Here is a 17,754-nt window from a genome sequence, read left to right as displayed (position 1 = left end):
CCCCAGTGAGAATGCCCCACATCACAAAATCTCAAAATTGTAGATGCTGGCATGGATGTGGAGAGAAGGGAACACTTCTACACTGCTGGTGGGACTGCAAACTAGTACAACCTTTCTGGAAGGAAATATGGAGAAACCTCAAAGCACTCAAGCTAAACCTCCCATTTGATCCTGCAATCCCATTACTGGGCGTCTACCCAGAAGGAAAAAAGTCTTTTTATCAGAAAGACACTTGTACTAGACTGTTTATTGCAGTTCAATTTACAATCGCCAAAATGTGGAAACAGCCTAAATGCCCACCAACCCAGGAATGGATTAACAAGCTGTGGTATATGTACACCACGAAATACTATTCAGCCATTAAAAAAATGGAGACTTTACATCCTTCGTATTAACCTGGATGGAAGTGGAAGACATTATTCTTAGTAAAGCATCACAAGAATGGAGAAGCATGAATCCTATGTACTCAATTTTGATATGAGGACAATTAATGACAAGGTCACGGTGGGGGTGGGGGAGGGGTAGAGCAGAGAAAGAAAGAAGGAGGGAGGGGTGGGGCTTAGGTGTGTGCCACATCTTTGGGGGGCAAGAGGGACTTTACCTAACAAATGCAATCAGTGTAACCTGGCTTATTGTACCCTCAATGAATCCCCAACAATAAAAAAATAAATAAATAAAATAAAAGCCCAGAAAACCACTTCTGGCACCACAGCAGGAGGAGCTCTGCTGACCTGCTCTCCAGTGGAGTTGTTGAAAATGGGGCCAAGAAAACTGTTCAAGTCTCTGGAAATTGTCCCCAGAGCAGAGAGCAAACGAAGCTACATTAGTTCAGGAGTGTCCACTGAAACTCAGTAAGAGCACTGAGAGTCTGTGGTTTCTGACCAAGCCCACATCTTCACTCCCTCCTCCCACTGAGCCAAGTGGACTCTCCCCTCCAGACAGATGTAGCCAACAGCACTAGGCTCCTGTCTCCCAGCCCACAGCTGAGGAGCTGTGTTCCTGGGAGGAGTGGGACACCCATCTTTCTCATTCTTCCCCCCTGTCTCCTCAGCAGAGACTAAGTCCTGAATTAGTGTGTTGCAAGGGCCACAGTCATACAACTCCTAGTTCACAAGACCAGGTTTCATGTGAGGAGAAGCAAGCTCAAGAGACTTGAGGCTGCCATCCCACCCCACCAAGCACCCAGCTCCTAAATCCTAAATCAGGTAACGTCAGGGAGAACCACACCACTGTCCCCACCCCAGGCTCCACAGCCAGGGTGCAAAAATTTTTCCCAGGAGAAGTGAGTTGTAAACCAGCTCCCAAGGCCTACCCAAAGGAACTGACTTCACATGCACCAGCATATGGAGAAACTTAAAACTAAAAACAAGCTCTCAGAAACAATGGAGGCTGTGGGGGAAAGGCAGCTGAGAGGAAACTGCGAATCCATCTGAGATAGAATCTGCAGGACCACAGTGTAAACTGTGAGGGGGCTGGTTTTCTGAGAGACAGCTCACAGAGGCCCCTCTGGGATTAGAACAAATCTCAAGCATCTCCTTAAACACTATTACTTCAAACAAATTTAATGGGGATCAATTTGTGCCCAGGGCATTGTTGAAGACTATAAATGAAACAGATGGTGATTAGTGGAGCTTAGCAGTTGAATATGGTTAGGGAAAAGGACAAGAAGTCCAGCTGAACCCCTCTGAGTGGGATGACTGTGGGCACACCCAGCAATGCCCCCAGGAGTGACACCAGAGACTTCACACCATGGCAGTAAAATAAGCATCTCTAAAGTAAAACAGCCAGTAGCGGAACAAATAATAGAGCAAACCTCAGAGGAGAGAGCCAATATCCAGGGTTGCTGCAATATATTATTTAAAATTTTCACTTTCCAGCAAAAAATTATGAGCCATTCCAAGAAATAGAAGAGTCTGGTCCATACATCAGAAAAAAGCAAGTGACAGAAATTTTCTGGAAAAGTGACTAGATACCAAATTTAACAAATATTTCAAATTATTCATTATAAATATATTCAAATAACTAAAGGAAATCATGACTTAAAAGTAAAGGTATGATGACAATACCACATAAAATACAGACTATGAGTAGAGTTTAAAAAGTATGAAATTCCACACCAGAATGGAATTATGAGGGTAAAAGTACAATAACGGAAATGAAAACATTAAGAAGCTCAACAGGCTTGGCGCCCATAGCACAGTGGTTACGGCACCGCCCACATACACCAAGGCTGGTAGGTTGGAACCCAGCCAGGGTCAGCTAAACAACAATCACAACCACAACCACAACAACAACAACAAAAAAGCCGGGTGTTGTGTCAGGCGCCTGCAGTTCCAGCTACTTGGGAGGCCAAGGCAAGAGAATCACTTAAGCCCAAGAGTTTGAGGTTGCTGTGAGCTGTGACACCAAGGGCAACATAGTGAGACTCTGTCTCAAAAAAAAAAGTTCAACAGAGTTGAGCTGGCAAAAGAAAAAGTTAGCCAAACTAAAGACAGATTGACATTATGTAGCTGAAGAACAGAGAAGAAAAAAATTAAAAATAAAAAAGTTAAGACCTCAAAGAAATGTGGGACAATAGTTAGTACACCAGAATACATGTAATGGGAGCCCCAGAGGGAGAAGAAAAAGAACAAAGAAGAAAAATATTAAAAGAAATAATGGATGAAAACTTCTTATATTTACTGAAAAATGCCAATCAGCCTGCACACCCCAGAAGTGCAGTGAAAACCAACCAGTGTAAATGCAAGGAGCCACAGACACATAAGTAAAAATGCTGAGAGCCAAAGATGAGAAGAAAATCTTGAAAGTGGCAAGAAATAAAATGACTCTTCACAAGAAAATAGTACTCAACCAATGAACACTGACATATTATCAGGAACAACAGCAGCCAATAGGATAACATATTCAAAACACTAAAAAGAAAAAACTATCAAAAAGATCAACTGCACAAATAATTAACCAAGTTTAATATTTGGAAGTGCTATAAAGGCTGTGTCAAAAAGTTAGGGGAAACAGCCTGAACTTTTTACCAAAAACTCGTGGCTCTTGCATCACGACAAAGCACCAGCTCACACAGCATTGTCCATGAGGGAGCTTTTAGCCAGTAAACAAATAACTGTATTAGAACACCCTCCCTACTCACCTGATCTGGCCCCCAGTGACTTTTTGCTTTACCTGAAGATAAAGGAAATTTTGAAAGGAAGACATTTTTATGACATTCAGAACATTAAGGGTAATTCAACAACAGCTCTGATGGCCATTCCAGAAAAAGAGTTCCAAAACTGCTTTGAAGGGTGGACTGTTTAGTTTCCCAAGTAGAGACTTTGAAGGTGACCATTGTGATATTCAGCAATGAAGTATGGAACACTTTTTCTAGGACAAGTTCTTGAACCTAATTGTCAGAACTTATAGACTATAAACCCATAGACTATATACTTCAAATAGGTGATCTGCTTGTTAATGTAAATTATACTACAATGAAGCTCCTACAAGAAGTTAAATCAAGTAAGAATCATTTGCACATGATGCTTCAACTGCTATATAATGCACCTGTGTGGGAGAAATTGTTGGGCAGTGCTGAACCTAACACAACCTAGTTCCACCACCTTCCAATCCACTTGGTAATTGTTCAATAACTATTTATTGTTGGGTATATTGAAACAAGAATTTCCTAGGGCACAAAAGGGCAAATTATAATTCTAAAATGCTAGAGAGATCAATTACCAAGAAGAGTGGTTCCTTTTCACATTTTATAAACAAGTCAACAAAAGGTAAAGAGGCCAGAGAACTGGAGGCGTCACATGTACCTGGGAAGATGTTGAGTCTGACATGAGTCCATCTCTGCTGAGAATTGATAAGAAAATAGTTGTGGCTGGAAGCAGGGTTTCCTGGCTTAAGTTCTGTCATATGAACCAAGTAATTCCAGTCGTTGGACTTTAGCTATCAATAGATACAAAAATGTGAGCAGTGGCTCTTGCAAACAACAATTCCCTCATCTTACTACATCTGTGAGGCTTCCGGGGGTGGGGGACGCTTTGGAATCAAACTTAGTGATGGATGCCTAATGGAACACTTTAGCAAAATAGAAAAAATCAAGCACTAGGTTTACTAATAAATGAAATAGAGGCCCCAGGGATAGGGGGCAGCATCCACACAATCAAAATAGCCAGTGGGTGACAGTGACAGGAGCTTGGGAGTGAAGGACAAGGTTTAGGACCCTTCCATGTCTTCCCTGGAGGCTTCCTGGTAGGCAGAATGGTGACCTGAACATTCATACCAACATGGGGCTATTCCCACAGGCCGGGAGGTCTGAGTTGGCCAGAACCCTGAAATTATTTTTACTGTATTATTGCTTCCCAAACCACACGACCTGACTATGGGTTCTGTCACTTATTTCCATGTCTATTATGTAGTAACACTTTTATAAAACACAATACAAATTATTAAACAAATACGCTTTTGGCTGGGCACAGTGGCTCATGTCTGCAATCCTAGCACTTTGGGAGGCCGAGGTGGGTGGATTGCCTGAGCTCACAGGTTCAAGACCATGCTGAGCCAGAGCAAGACCTCCATCTCTAAAAATAGCCGGGCGTTGTGGCAAGGCCCTTGTAGTTCCAGCTACTTGGGAGCCTGAGGCAAGAGAATTATTTCAACCCAAAAGTCTGAAGTTGCTGTGAGCTATGACACCATGGCATTCTACCAAAGGTGACAAAGTAAGACTCTGTCTCCAAAAATAATAATAATAATAAGCTTTTAAAATAATAGCAAGGCACCAAAACACAAGCCCCAGTTATTTTGTTAAACTCATAAGACACAAAAGTTACTTTGTCAACTTGCAATAGGAAATATTTAAATATTTACTGTCTGTTTCCACATGTACTTCACCAAGGGCCGGCAACACTGGGTCTCCCATGGCCACAGTGCCCCTCGTGCGGGGTTGAGTAAACCACTGACAAAACATTGGTAAGGTCACAGAGGGTCAGGAAATGAGGGCAGGTACACCAGGGTTGGGTGTCAAAATCATGTCCCAGAGCCAGGCGTGCATGGACCCACGTCGTCTGTGGAGGTACCTCGGCCATAGCTTCCAGCTCCTCGGGTGTGGCTGCGGCTCCTGTCCTGACTCCTCGTTCTGGGATCTCTGGTAACTTATCTGAAGTCAGAATAGCACTCAGGTTAGGGTTCAAAATCAAAGAGAATATACTCTCTAGTAGCTTATGTGGTAATTTTCATTTTTTCAAATACCATCAGAGATATTTCTTAAGTCAAAGTCTCAGATGATGAAAGTAATAGACACATTGGTTGAGGTTCCTCAATATTTAATATATCAACACAGTTATTTCAAAAGTACTGTGATATATGAGGTACTACATTTGCTTGTCAGAACAGTAAATATCACTTCCCAGGAAGGGCAAACTTCAACACATTTATCATCACATCACTGGAGTTTAAATCAATGGAGTTGGACGATTACAAGGTCGACTCCAAAAACACTGCCACCCAATGGCATCCTCAGAATTGATACCTGGGCGATTCCAAAGTATTATGGAAGCAATCACAGACCACTGAGGGCCTGCTGAAATAGTCGTACTCATCTGCCCCTTGCTTGTCATTGCCTGCTTGTGAAGTGACCTCCCTTGTATCTCCACGTACTGTCTCTGCACCGCAGCCCTCCCTGGGAGCAGCGCCTGTGTTTCCACACAGCTCACGCAGTGCCAGACACATTGCACTTTCAGATCACCCGTGTGATCTGTCTTCCCTAAGCACCTGCATACACACATAGGTGATTGCACATATTCCAAAAAAATTAATTCTGAGGCCAACATCAGATCTTGTAATTAAAGGAATAAAAATGCAGGTCTAATTACAGAGGCTACATAATTCACAAGGCCCAGCATCCCAAGATGGAGAAGTAAACCCTTCCTGTGAACCTTGTGGTAGCTGCACCGTCACACACGGGGAATGCCGAAGCGCGGCAGCTGTCCCAGGTCTGGCTCTTCGTCACTGGGTCACCTCAAGCACAGCCCACACTCCCCAGAAACCTGCTCACCAAATGTCCCTGTTGGCACGAGGTTGTACCTCTGTGCAAGGCCTTGGGAGGGTGGGAATGATGAACTCCATATCAAGCCATAAACATTGGTAAGCTAAAAATCAAAAATCACAGAGCACCTAAAGCTCTGCCACAGTGAAGTGGTCATGGGCAGGTCACTGGACCTGTCTGGGCTTATTGAAAGTGGCTGTGGGACCTCAACTCCCACCAGGGACAGTGCTGCCTCAGTGAGCCGTGGGACCCCAACTCCCACCAGGGACAGTGCTGCCTCAGTGAGCCGTGGGATCCCAACTCCCAAGTGGGGACACTGCTGCCTCAGTGGGCCGCAGGGCCCCCGACTCCCACCAGGGACACTGCTGCCTCAGGCACCTTCTTCCAAGTTTGCTGCTTGAATCGACATCCGAGGGGCGTGATTTCCCTCGAAGTAAGAAATGTCCACATCAAAGCCTCGGACAACTCCTGGTATCCCCAGCCTGATTACACACCAATCGTGACCTAGACAACACAGGTGACAGGGTGGCCACATTAGATTGACTGCAGGCGACAGGCGAAGTGTCTGGACATAACTAAAATGAAAATTGCGGGGAGGTGCCTGTGGCTCAGTGGGTAGGGCGCCAGCCCCATATACCGTGGGTGGCGGATTCCAACCTGGCTCCAGCCAAACTGCAACAAGAAAATAGCCGGGCGTTGTGGCGGGCACCTGTAGTCCCAGCTACTCGGGAGGCTGAGGCAAGAGAATCGCCTAAGCCCAGAAGGTGGAGGTTGCTGTGAGGTGTGACGCCACGGCATTCTACGGAGGATGATAAAGTGAGACTCTGTCTCAAAGAAAAAAAAAAAGAAAACAATGAAAATTGCCACTACAGGAATACCTTGCCCCCATCCCAGAGGCTAGGACACAGGTTCATTTTCAGCTCATATGACTCTGAACTTGCTCATTACCTGGCAGGAGGTGACCACGATTGTCCAGCATGAATCCCCAGATCTACTCAGACCAGAAAATGCTTAGGCCTTGGCCTCAGAGATAGATTCTAACTCCAGGCAATCATTCCCTATGACTGTCCTTGGCAAATTCCTTCTGTGAGCCTCATTTCCCCAGCTGTGAGTCAGAGGTGACATCGGCGCCCATGAAGCCGAGGTGTGACTGTCATGATGTTGGGAATCCAGGCCGGCGGTGGGTAGCAGAGCTGGTTCTCCTGTGCCCTGCACTCCTTTTTTTTTTTTTCTTTTTTTTTTTTCCACCTTTCTCCTTCTCTCAGGCCTCAAGGGTCTCTGGAGACACCCCTGCCCAGAACTCCCTGCCTTGGGTCTGCCAGCAGCCTCAGGGTCCCAAAATCCATGTGCCACTGTGCAGTCCCCGGTCCCTTGCTGTCAGATATGAACCCACCTTAACATGTCCATATTTAGTAGAATACAGTACAGCCTCAAGTACTATAGAAATATAGAAAATTAGAAATGTCCTGTATTTCTGTAATACTTGAGACAGTAGCTTTAAAAAATCCAGTTGTTAACCTAAGGCCTGGATTAGTTCACTTTTAAGCATATTTCAGCCACTTCAAAACGTACATTTTGACTGAGGCTGATGAGTAGCAATGAATAAAAACAGCATCTTAAGGTAACAGAAGAGACAGGTGCACAGAGGAGCGGGGCGGACTGTGGTTAGCTCCAGCTTGTCTTGCTGGCCGAGGTGACTGAATAGGGATAAGAACATGGGCTGCAGAGGCTCTGTGAGGACCCACCCTGCACGCACTCACCAAACAATGTCCCACCTCCCCTTCCACCCACAGCTCTCACCAGGCTTTCATGTCCCTGACAAAGCATTTTCAGCCTCCCGGGTGCCTGGTGGTACATGACCAGGCTTGTGCCACTCCTTCCTGACTTCCCAGAGCCTGATGTTCAGATGGGGGTCCCCAAGATTGCAGAGTATACTAAAGGCCCCATGTTAAAACTGATCCCAAGTAGATGTTAAAACCATCCCAAAATAGATGCTAGCTATCCCACGGCTATCTGTAAATGAGGCAGGCCTGAAAACACTAGAATGAGCAGGTCATCTTATCACCTGGAATCCTTTTCCTTCTCGTTTGCCATCCGTCCATCCATTTCCCAAACTCGGTATACTCATGTTCTTTAAAACTTGGGTTGTCACTCTAGAGCAAAGACATACAACAAGCAGACAGTTAGCGTCCGTGCACAGCCAGGCTCCCCACATATCACCTTCTGCCCACCTGGTGGAACCTCGAACACGGACCCCAGGGGTCTCTGCCCCCGCCTCACGCACAGCTAGCCCACATGAGATTCAGGGACACCTCCCCATTTTCTCATCATCTTCAGAGTAAGAAATTTTATTGCATTGTAGTAATTTTACTGCCCTAATACACAAAATTGACCACTGAGAGATGGGTGAAAATCACATCCCTGGTAATTCTGTGGGCCCCACAAATATTGCCCTTCTCAACTGCTACCCACGTGGATACTGAACAAAGAAGCAAAAAAGGGCGGCGCCTGTGGCTCAGCGGGTAGGGCGCCGGTCCCATATGCCGGAGGTGGCGGGTTCAAACCCAGCCCCCGGCCAAAAAAAAAAAAAAAACAAAGAAGCAAAAAAAAACAGTTGTTTTCCAAAGCAGCCAGGAGAGACTGACTATCAAGTAATTCAAAGTCACATAAAGAGTGGGCAGGTGGGCAGGCTCCAGCTGAGCACCCCCACCCCATGCCCGGGCTGCCCTCACCCCAAGGACGTTCGTGGGCTCCAGTGTCCCACAGAGCCTGCCATCCTCCTTGCCCAAGCAGCTGAGTGAGGTTCTACGTCCTACAGGAGGAGGAGGATGGTGGACACGCCCTGGCAGGTGTGATGGGGGGGAGACCTTGGGTAGTGCAGACACGCAGAAATTGTTCTATGCTCAGCGGTGGCCGTCATGGGGGTAACCTCCCTTTTCACATCCAGTCTGTTAGCACATCCAGTGCTACTGCTCAGGAAGAGCTCCCTGGCAGGTACTGAGGGATACACAAGGGCCCGGGGCCAGCAGGGGCAGGCCTGTAGGCCAAGGGACCAGCTACAGCATTGGTATAAAGTCTCGTACGGACGCATCAGTGTCCTGAGCTCTGTTACAATCAAATTACACCTTCCAAGTGACACCCACACCAGCCCTTCCACTGCTGGTCGGGAACTGCGATGGTCTGCCCTGAACCCCACAGGTATGCCCTCTACACCACCTGGCTACGCCCCAGGAGTCTCAGGCCCCAGACTTTCTGGTGTTCAGTTTAGCTTCCATGGCAAATCTGTCATTCAAGGTGTTTGTTGCTCTGGCTGCTGTTCGATTGAGACCAAAAGGCATGAGATAGGGCAGAGAGTGGAGCAACAGACCGAGGGGACTGGGCAGGGACTGGGGAGAGGAGCCGGACTCTGGAGGCTGCCTGGCTGTTCTGTTTGGGCTTCTGGGATGGAGGCACCGAAGGCCACTCCACGCGGGGCAATGTGTCAGTGTACAGAATTGGCCTGTGTCCCATGAGCACATGAAAGCAAGAAAGAAACACACCGTGTAAAAAAAAATTAATTAATGAAAAGGCATGAGGGCTCTTCCCCTGAGTGGCCTGAGGTGCTCTGCGTAATGGTCCACAGGAAACCCCTCGAAGGCATGCAAGTCAAGAGGCTCGAATCTTCCTCCACTTTAAGAACACACGTGGAACTGCCCGGGACATCAGGGGAATGCGTACATGAAAAGCCACCCAGTATCTGGAAGACGTTGCTTTGCAGAAACATCGTGCACCATCCCAACGTCTCAACAGTGGAGCTAGCACATGTGCCAGTGGTGGCCAAAAACTAGTGCTGAATTTCCACTGCACAGGCTTAACCAGTGCAGGGTCGCGGGGACTGACGGGTCTGGATGCAGATCCATGGTTTACTGAGCCCACCCAGGAGAACAGACAGAGCTCATGGTCGGATTAGCCCATCCACGAGTCCTCTCCCCACATCTAGAGGATCCTCGCTGGAAAGGAGCGAATCCCTCCAAAACCCAGAGGAGGTTGCCCAAAAGGAAAACACATCCCAAGAGAAAGTGAAGGAACAAAAGCTGCAGGGAATAGACGCAGCATGAAATAAATGCAAATAACAGGAAAAAAAAACAGGCATGAAGGATGTTGGAGAAACAGGTTAGTGATTAGGTGGCGGGGAAAATGGCACACACTATATGATGACAGATGTGTTCTTCAAAAAAGAGAAAAACCAAGACCAACCCTGGGGGCAAACACACAGAAGTGCTCAAGGACATCCATGACACTCAAAAAATACCATCAGTCTCTTGTGCCTTAAGAGAGGAAGGGCCTTCAAATGGGCCACGGTGGTGTGGACAGCTCCTCAGAGTCACGGGGTGGCCCGGGCTGGGTGCAGCAACATGCATGTTTACAATACCTTGATGAGGTTTTCCGCAGGAGCAAAAAAGTCATCTGTTGCAAATAAAACCTAGACAAAGGAAAAATTAAAGATGAAATAGAGATAAATTAAAAATCATTTTATTTCATTCCCTCAGGAAACATTATAAGATACAGTGCCAAGAAAAGGACAAATGGCCCAGGGGAAGCCACACATGAGCAGAGAAACCCCAATGCTTTTTAAATGTTTAGATTTCATTGCCTGCCTCCGTTTAATCTTTTCTTTGCACGCTTTTTTCTTAATCTCCTTTACCATCTGGATGTGAGAGTGCTAACTGCTTACACCTGGGAAGCACATAAACCCAACTTTCTTCTTTTCGAGAAGCAAATGCTTTCTGACACTTCCCACAAACAGAGCATAAAACAAAACAAAAATACCATACTGGATCACACTGGTGTCCCACACGTTTGGGGTTCTTCCCCCAAAGGTCATCCTGCAGGTAGACTGTCTGGTGAGTCACCGACCAGAGCAAGGCCAGGGAGCTTCTACAGAAAGCAGGTGTAAACTGGATGTCCCGGAACAAAACAAGCTGTTGGTCACCCTCCCGATCCAGGGCCGTGACCACTGCAACCGAGCTGGGACACTGCCCTGATCTCTGACACCAGCCAGGACCCCAAAAGGCAGGAGAGGATCCCAAAAAGCTGTTTGGGGGGCTGCGAGCTGTCTGGGTGGTGGGCTCCCTCACCACTGGAACATGCCCCTCCCTGCCCCAATCCACGGGGCTGCCCCACACCCTGGGCTAGAATCCGTCTCCTTGGCAGAGGGAGCTCCCCAAGGGCAGGAACAGCCTTTCCTTTGCCACGGGGAGCCACTGTGCCCACACTGTGGGGCCTCCACACACAGTATTCAACAAGCTGTCCACAGGGCTCCCAGGCAGCCAGGACCACTGACCTGTACCATGACAAAACACGGAGGGGCGGTGATCTTTTCACAAATGCCAAAAGTCTTCTTTAAAAACAATGCAAGGCAGTGCTGCCCTTGCTTAGAACTGTCACCCATTTAAGGTAAATGCTTTGGAAGTCTTTCTCCCCAACAGCAACTTCAGTCAGGCATCCTTTCTGCCAGGTTCCCGCTACTCCAACTTTGTTCTCAGCCCGGGTCAGGGAGCACAGGCACTGTCGCCAGGGGCACCTGTGGGGGCAGCTGCTCACCTTTCCTCCCACAGCCTCGGACGCCATGTCAATCAGCTGTGTGAAGTCCAGAAACCGGGTCAGCTTTCCTTCCTTCGGGGAGTCACCCATGCCTCCTAGAAGCAAGAAGGTTCGGACATTCAGAAGCCAGCTGGGGACAGAGCAGGCTGACTGCCAACCCGCCCGCGGCACTGTCAGCTCAGTGAGGCCGATTCTGAAGGCAACTGCACAGCACGGACAGGGAGGGGTCAGAGCAAGGCCTCCTTCTGAAAAACCAGAGACAGAATGTCGCTAACCGGCAGATCTGACCACCACGAAATGCAAGGATGTTTTATTTATTTATTTTTCTTGAGACAGAGTTTCAGTATGTCACCCTCAGTAGGGTGCCGTGGCATCAGAGCTCACAGCAACCTCCAATTCCTGATTCTCTTGCCTCAGCCTCCCAAGGAGCTGGGACTACAGGCATCCATCACAATGCCTGGCTACTTTTTGTTGCGGTTGTCATTGTTGTTTAGCTGGCCTGGGCTGGGTTCGGACCCACCAGCCTCGATGTATGTGGCTGGCGCTGTAACCACTATGCTACAGGCACCAAACCAAGGATGTTTTATGATTTAAAAGGACAAATTGTCTTAATTTAGAAATGAACAAGTTGCTTTTAATAGTCCTTAAGTCCATTTAAAAAAAAAGAAAACATATATTGAGCAGATGGCAGGCCCGGCTAGGACTGCGGGCAGAGAACGCAGGGTGCCCACTGCAGGCCTCGGGCATCAGCCTATAGAGACCCCACCACCACCACACAGGAGATGTGCCAGGCACATCTCGTCTGCATCTGTTATCAGGAATGTGAACAGGAACAGTGTCTCCAAACAGTGCCTGGTGACCCCTACGGCACGACGAGGTGGCTCTCTGCCACCCTGACTCTTTGACCTGGACTATCCCTGAGCTCGCAGAGCCCCTTCATTCTCCACCCACATCCCCTGGGGATCTCGTCCAGTCTCGTGACTCTGCAGATCACCAAGTCCTGGGGGACCCCAAGCATGTATGGCCTTCCTGCACCTGTCTGCTGAGCCACAGTCTCAACTCTCCAGCTGCCAACTCAGTGTCTCTCTGGGTGTCTACTGGGATCTCTAAGCCAACGTCCCAGCCTCAGCTCCCGGCATCCCACACCTGCCCCACCAGGCCTCCCAGCTCACGGTGGCATGACACTGGCTGTGGCCCAGGCAATTTCCTGGGAGCCAGAGGGCCCTGGAAGGTGTGGGTAGCCTTTTATCTTGGCTGCATTTTCTATCCCTTTGATGACCTGGGATTAGCCTACACAGATCATTCCACACCATGCATGGGCCAGAGGCCGCCAAGTCGGAGAGAACAAGACCAGAAGAGGAAGGCATTTCATGCATGTGTCGGGGACCAGGCGCCACGCGCCATTCTGCATGTCTCCTCCCGGAAGACTCGCACTTGGTTTAGACAATGCAAACTCCTTGGTACTTCACAAAACAAAGAAAATAAAAAAGAATGCCCCCTCCCTTTCAAAAATTAATTTAAAGCTGTTGCTCAAAGAAAGTGAAATCAGTAGAGAGAAGGCCTTTAAAGCTCATGCCACCAGACAGACCCATTCTAGCACTCACTGTGGTGTAATGTGTAACCTGTCATTCAAAATCGGTAAACACACTTCCCTCAAGCTAATTTCCACATATCATATATGATATATATGAATCTATGTGATCTGTAGGACATACATGTTACGTATACGATCTACATGCTGTGTTATATTATAACATATATGTGGTATGTCCTATGTACAACTTATATAATATATAGGCTATATGGGGTACAGGATCAACGTATATAGAATATACAGGGTGCAGGACACAGGACACATTAAAAGCCATACAGAAATTTTCATTTTCATTTTCCAAATGAAATCTGGCCCCTTTCACTGGCAGAATGACTTTAACATGGCGAGGGGCTTTCTCCTTAGTGTTCCCCCGTCAGTGCCGGCTTGCTTAGCCCCACCCTGCACGCTGCGCTAGAGATGAGGAGTTATAAAAAGGCACCTTTACGGCGACTTCCGAGAAACATTTACTTCAACCCCTCGTCACTCTCTTGGTAAAGCTCCATTGGCATGTAAGACCCCGTTACTCGATTGATTAAAATGTGTTTCACTGAGGATAAAGGAAAACAAGCAGAGCCCTGTGAGGGGCCACAGAGGAGCCACCTTAGAGGTGAGCTGCGAGGAGGAATCAGCTCCCACGCAATTTACTAGACACTGTGGGGGGAAGGGCAGGGCAGGTGTACAAGACTCACCTACACAGCCCGGAAAGCAGAGCTGTGAGGAGGGAGGCACTCCTCCACCAGCTACATAGGGCCTGGGCATCAATAACCACATGGGTATCTTGGCGTCCACAGCTACATGGAGATGGGAGCCATTCAGGACCTGGTATTTAGATTTAAATCTAACGACATGGCAAATCAATTCCTTAGTCGTAGTAGGCACAGTTTACATTCTCAGAAACTATGTGTGCCGAGAACTACTGTCCCAGTCAGCAAAGAAGATATTTCCCGCATTACAGAGCTCTGTTGGACAGTGCAGGAACATGGTTTGCAAAGCCTTCCCAAGCACCTCATCAGGGAGCACCCACTATTTTAATATCCCTTCTTTTTAGATCTTAGAAGTAATTTGAATGTTTAGCGACAGTCTTAAAAATCTTTAATAAGCTCTCATGAGCAAAGAAACCCTCAACAGGACCTCCAAGTTTTCTATGTGGCTCCTCCCATTGAAGATCTATCCACCAGGCACAGTGTGACATTCCTGACAGAGTCTCCCCAGCTCCAGAACCCCCTTACAGTGCTTCATTGTCCCATGCTCCCCGTGGAGAGTGAATTCAAACCGTCCTCTGTCTGCTGCCACACGGGGGGGTGGCCAGACTGCCCTGCAGAGAGCCAACAAGCAGGACCAGAGTAGCGGGGGTGACTCATAAGGAAACAACTCACTGGGTCCTGAGGAAGTCTTACTATAAACCCTGAAATTTGGGTTTCATATGACTTTCATGTCATGAATTATACTTTTCATTTTTTTCAGCCATTTGAAAGGGGAAAACCATACTGAACTCATGGGCTGTACAAAGACAGATGACAGGCGATGGGCAGCCAACAGCAATTTGCCAACCCCCACCTACACCGTGGGAATTTTAAGCAACATCAGTTCCTGCCAGCCCTGGAAACCACCCAGTACATGGTCATCGGCCAGAGGCAGGCACCATCCGGCTTGTCCCCTGTGCACTAGCAAGGGAACAATGGGCACAGCCCCAGGCCGGGGTTTGGAGGGAGACACACAGGCTGCAGGAGCACCGAGGCCAGAAGCCAAGCCCGGGCTCGCAGAAGATTCCCAAGAAGGCCCACGGAGCCTTGGAGGATGACAAGCACCCACCCCAGGGAGGCACACTCCAAGCATGAGCAGGAAAGAAACGTGAACCCAGAGTCACCAACGCAAGCAGAGAAGGCAGTGCAGGAGGGACAGGAGGCAGCGCGGGGTGGGAGGCCCCTGCCTGGCCCATCTGCGTGGTGACTGCACACCTGAGGCAGGGGAGGGTCCTAAGATTCCCTTTTCAGACAGCTCACTGAGCCAACGAGCAGAGGACAGATTAAACAGACAAAAAGTCAGTAGCAAGAGAACATTGGTGGAGGTTGTAGGAATCCAGGCGAGAAATAACAAGCGTCTGGAGGGTTGGGGCGCATCCAAAATGCTTCCCGCGTGAGTTGGAAGGGAGGGGTCAGCAGGTGCCCAGTCTCCCAGCTGGGGGACTCACCAGTAGGAGGGATTACACAGAGAAGGGGGCAGATGTGGATTGATCATGTCAAATATGAGGTGCTGGTAAGCAGGAGGACCCTGGAGACTGGAGTTTGTGGGATGGCAAAGGTCAAGGTCACAGACAGCAGAGGGAGGTGCTGAAGCCCAGGGTGGGTGAGGTCATGCATAGTGAAAGAGGCGCTTAGGGGCAGTAGGAACAGGGACATACAGGCTGGAAGCTGGGGCTGGAAGCAGTTCCAGGCTCCACCCGTGGGTATGGGTAGGCGCTGGAGCCAATCCTCTAGCAAGCAGAGTGGAGAGCCATCTCCCCCGGCTGCCCCTGTCTGCTGTCGCCTCCTCCTCCGCCCCCCACCACCATTTTCCCTAACTATGAAACATTTATTGGGATGACTCTGAGGAAGATTTGTATTTCCAGGAAGCAGTTTCAGGAAGATTACACCCCTCCCTCAGGCATGAGAGGCTCCTGGGCCTGGAGCAGGCTGCAGTTCCAACTCTGGCCAGCAAGTTCCCTCTGCCCCACAACCACACAGCAGCTGGCCATGCTCCCAAACGCCTGGGTCGCCTCACCTCCATGCTCTGCCACAACCTATGTGGCAGTGCCCACATGGGGCCTGGGAAGAGGCCTGACTCCAGCACAGGTGTCCCTGCCACATTCCCCAAGGAGTGACTCTGGGTCCCCAACCCCACTTTTTAGGCATAGAAAATGGGGCAGCTGGCGCAGGCTGGGGCAGTGGGCTGACCTCAGTCCTAGGCCAACGTCCTGAACATGATCCCAGAGGTGGCCCCTGGTGTGTCCCTGCATGGAACAGCGGAGCCCCATGGAGGTCCTCACCACTCATCCAGGGCAGCAGGGAGCTGGAGGTATAGGGAGGCCGGTTCTCCGTGCTGGTGGGTGGAGGTCATAGATCGGCACCTTTCATGATATGAGCCTCACAAATTCTCTCAGCTCACTGTCCCCAAGTATTTCTAGTGACAAAATAGCCAAGGTCCAAACGAGAAGGAGAAGAGCCAGCTGGACCTCAGCTGAGGCCTCCAGCGCATCTGCCAGAGCCACCCAAACTCTCAAACCACCTGCAGCAGCTTCTCTGAACCTGTCCTCCCAGACCCTCCCCACTGTCTGTGGAAGCAGCTTTTAAACACATTCTATGCTGTGGTGAGACCAGACGGGGTGTCAGCCAGCTTGTCATGTCTGACAAATGTGCTAAAGCTTGTCATGCGAATTTCATCTTAGTCATCAGAAAGGAGAGGATCACTGACTTCTAGTGGGAAAAGTGTAACCTTGAAATTTCACAGTTGAGCAGGATTCACACTGTTGTTACTCCCTTGGAATTGGCCTTAAAATAAAAAAAGCTGTGACCCGTCAAGGCTAGGAGGCACAAGAAGACAAACCCTCCTCTGAGCAGCGGGAGACCACCCTGGCTGAGAAGATTTTCCCTGTTAAAGAAAAAAGCCTCCAGGGACTTCTGTCATCGATGTCAGGAAGTCCTGAAGATACCTTTAGCCAAAGACATGAGATTTGTGGTGAAATAAAAGCAGCAGTTTGTTCAAGTTTGAGATAAAACTGGAGCATCAGCAGTGATTTGGAGGAACCCAAGGTTATGCCTCAGGTCCTAGCAACAGGTGACTATTTTGTCCTAATTTGTGACTTTTCTTTTGATTGTGGGTTTACTTCACCACGGGTTTAGTCATGTAGATTTTCTTTTAAAAGATCAAAGTCACAGGACTTAAAACCAAGCAGAGCAAAGGCCAGAGCCCAGACCTCTCACCCCACCCTGGGTCCCCGGCTGCTGTTCGGCTCTGCTTAGCACAGTTCAACAGCAGAGTGGTGCCCCCCACAGTCTGCCAAGTGTCAGGAGCCCCTTGCACTATCTCATCTCTGGTCCTGCCCTGTCCTTTTAGCAATGCCAACTTTAAAACAGCAAGGTGTTTATAAACAGCACTCCAACCTCACCCAGGGGTCTGAAGTCCAGTATTTAAGATTGGATTTCTTGCTGTCCACAAGCCAGCCAAGGTCCCATGGTGCTTGAGTTCCAGCTTGGAGAGAATGTGTAGGGGGCTGGAGTAGGGACAGAATTTCCTGTGTGATGTCACAAGGGCTGCGGGGACATGGAGCCCAGAGGTAGATCAGCCCCTCCCCGGAATAGCCATACCAGGCCTGCAGCCAGACCCGCTGCTGCCGGCCAGTGGGGATCTGCATGCAGGGAAGACGTTTGCACTGAGTCTGAAGATCTGAGATGTGGCCCGAGAGTCTAGATTTCTACAACCTTGTGGGCTCTGCCATTCCTGACAAAACCACCTCTGCCCCGGCCTGAGCCTGAAACCCCCACCGTTCTGGTGCAGCTGGTAC

General features: G+C 48.8%; 1 protein-coding gene across 4 annotated transcripts in view; it reads right to left on the bottom strand.

Moving 5' to 3' along the window:
- ALLC (allantoicase) overlaps positions 1-16,347 on the bottom strand; it is a 29,201-nt gene extending 12,854 nt beyond the window's left edge. The window contains exons 1-7 of one of the 4 annotated variants that reach the window (XM_053588551.1): positions 16,240-16,347; positions 11,621-11,715; positions 10,449-10,499; positions 8,103-8,190; positions 6,416-6,541; positions 5,070-5,149; positions 3,807-3,939 (exon numbers count right to left, since the gene is read on the bottom strand). In XM_053588551.1, coding sequence (XP_053444526.1) covers positions 3,807-3,939; positions 5,070-5,149; positions 6,416-6,541; positions 8,103-8,190; positions 10,449-10,499; positions 11,621-11,715; positions 16,240-16,246 — 580 coding nt within the window. In that variant the 5' untranslated portion in view covers positions 16,247-16,347. Of the gene's footprint in view, positions 1-3,806; positions 3,940-5,069; positions 5,150-6,415; positions 6,542-8,102; positions 8,191-10,448; positions 10,500-11,620; positions 11,716-15,405; positions 15,476-16,147 lie in introns of those variants that run through there. The other 3 variants (XM_053588552.1, XM_053588553.1, XM_053588554.1) reach the window with 3 other exon arrangements.
- Positions 16,348-17,754: the final 1,407 nt, after the last annotated feature.

The sequence above is a fragment of the Nycticebus coucang genome, chromosome 4, assembly GCF_027406575.1.
Source record: "Nycticebus coucang isolate mNycCou1 chromosome 4, mNycCou1.pri, whole genome shotgun sequence".
Lineage (NCBI taxonomy): Eukaryota > Metazoa > Chordata > Mammalia > Primates > Lorisidae > Nycticebus > Nycticebus coucang.
This window is presented reverse-complemented; position numbering and strand designations above follow the sequence as displayed.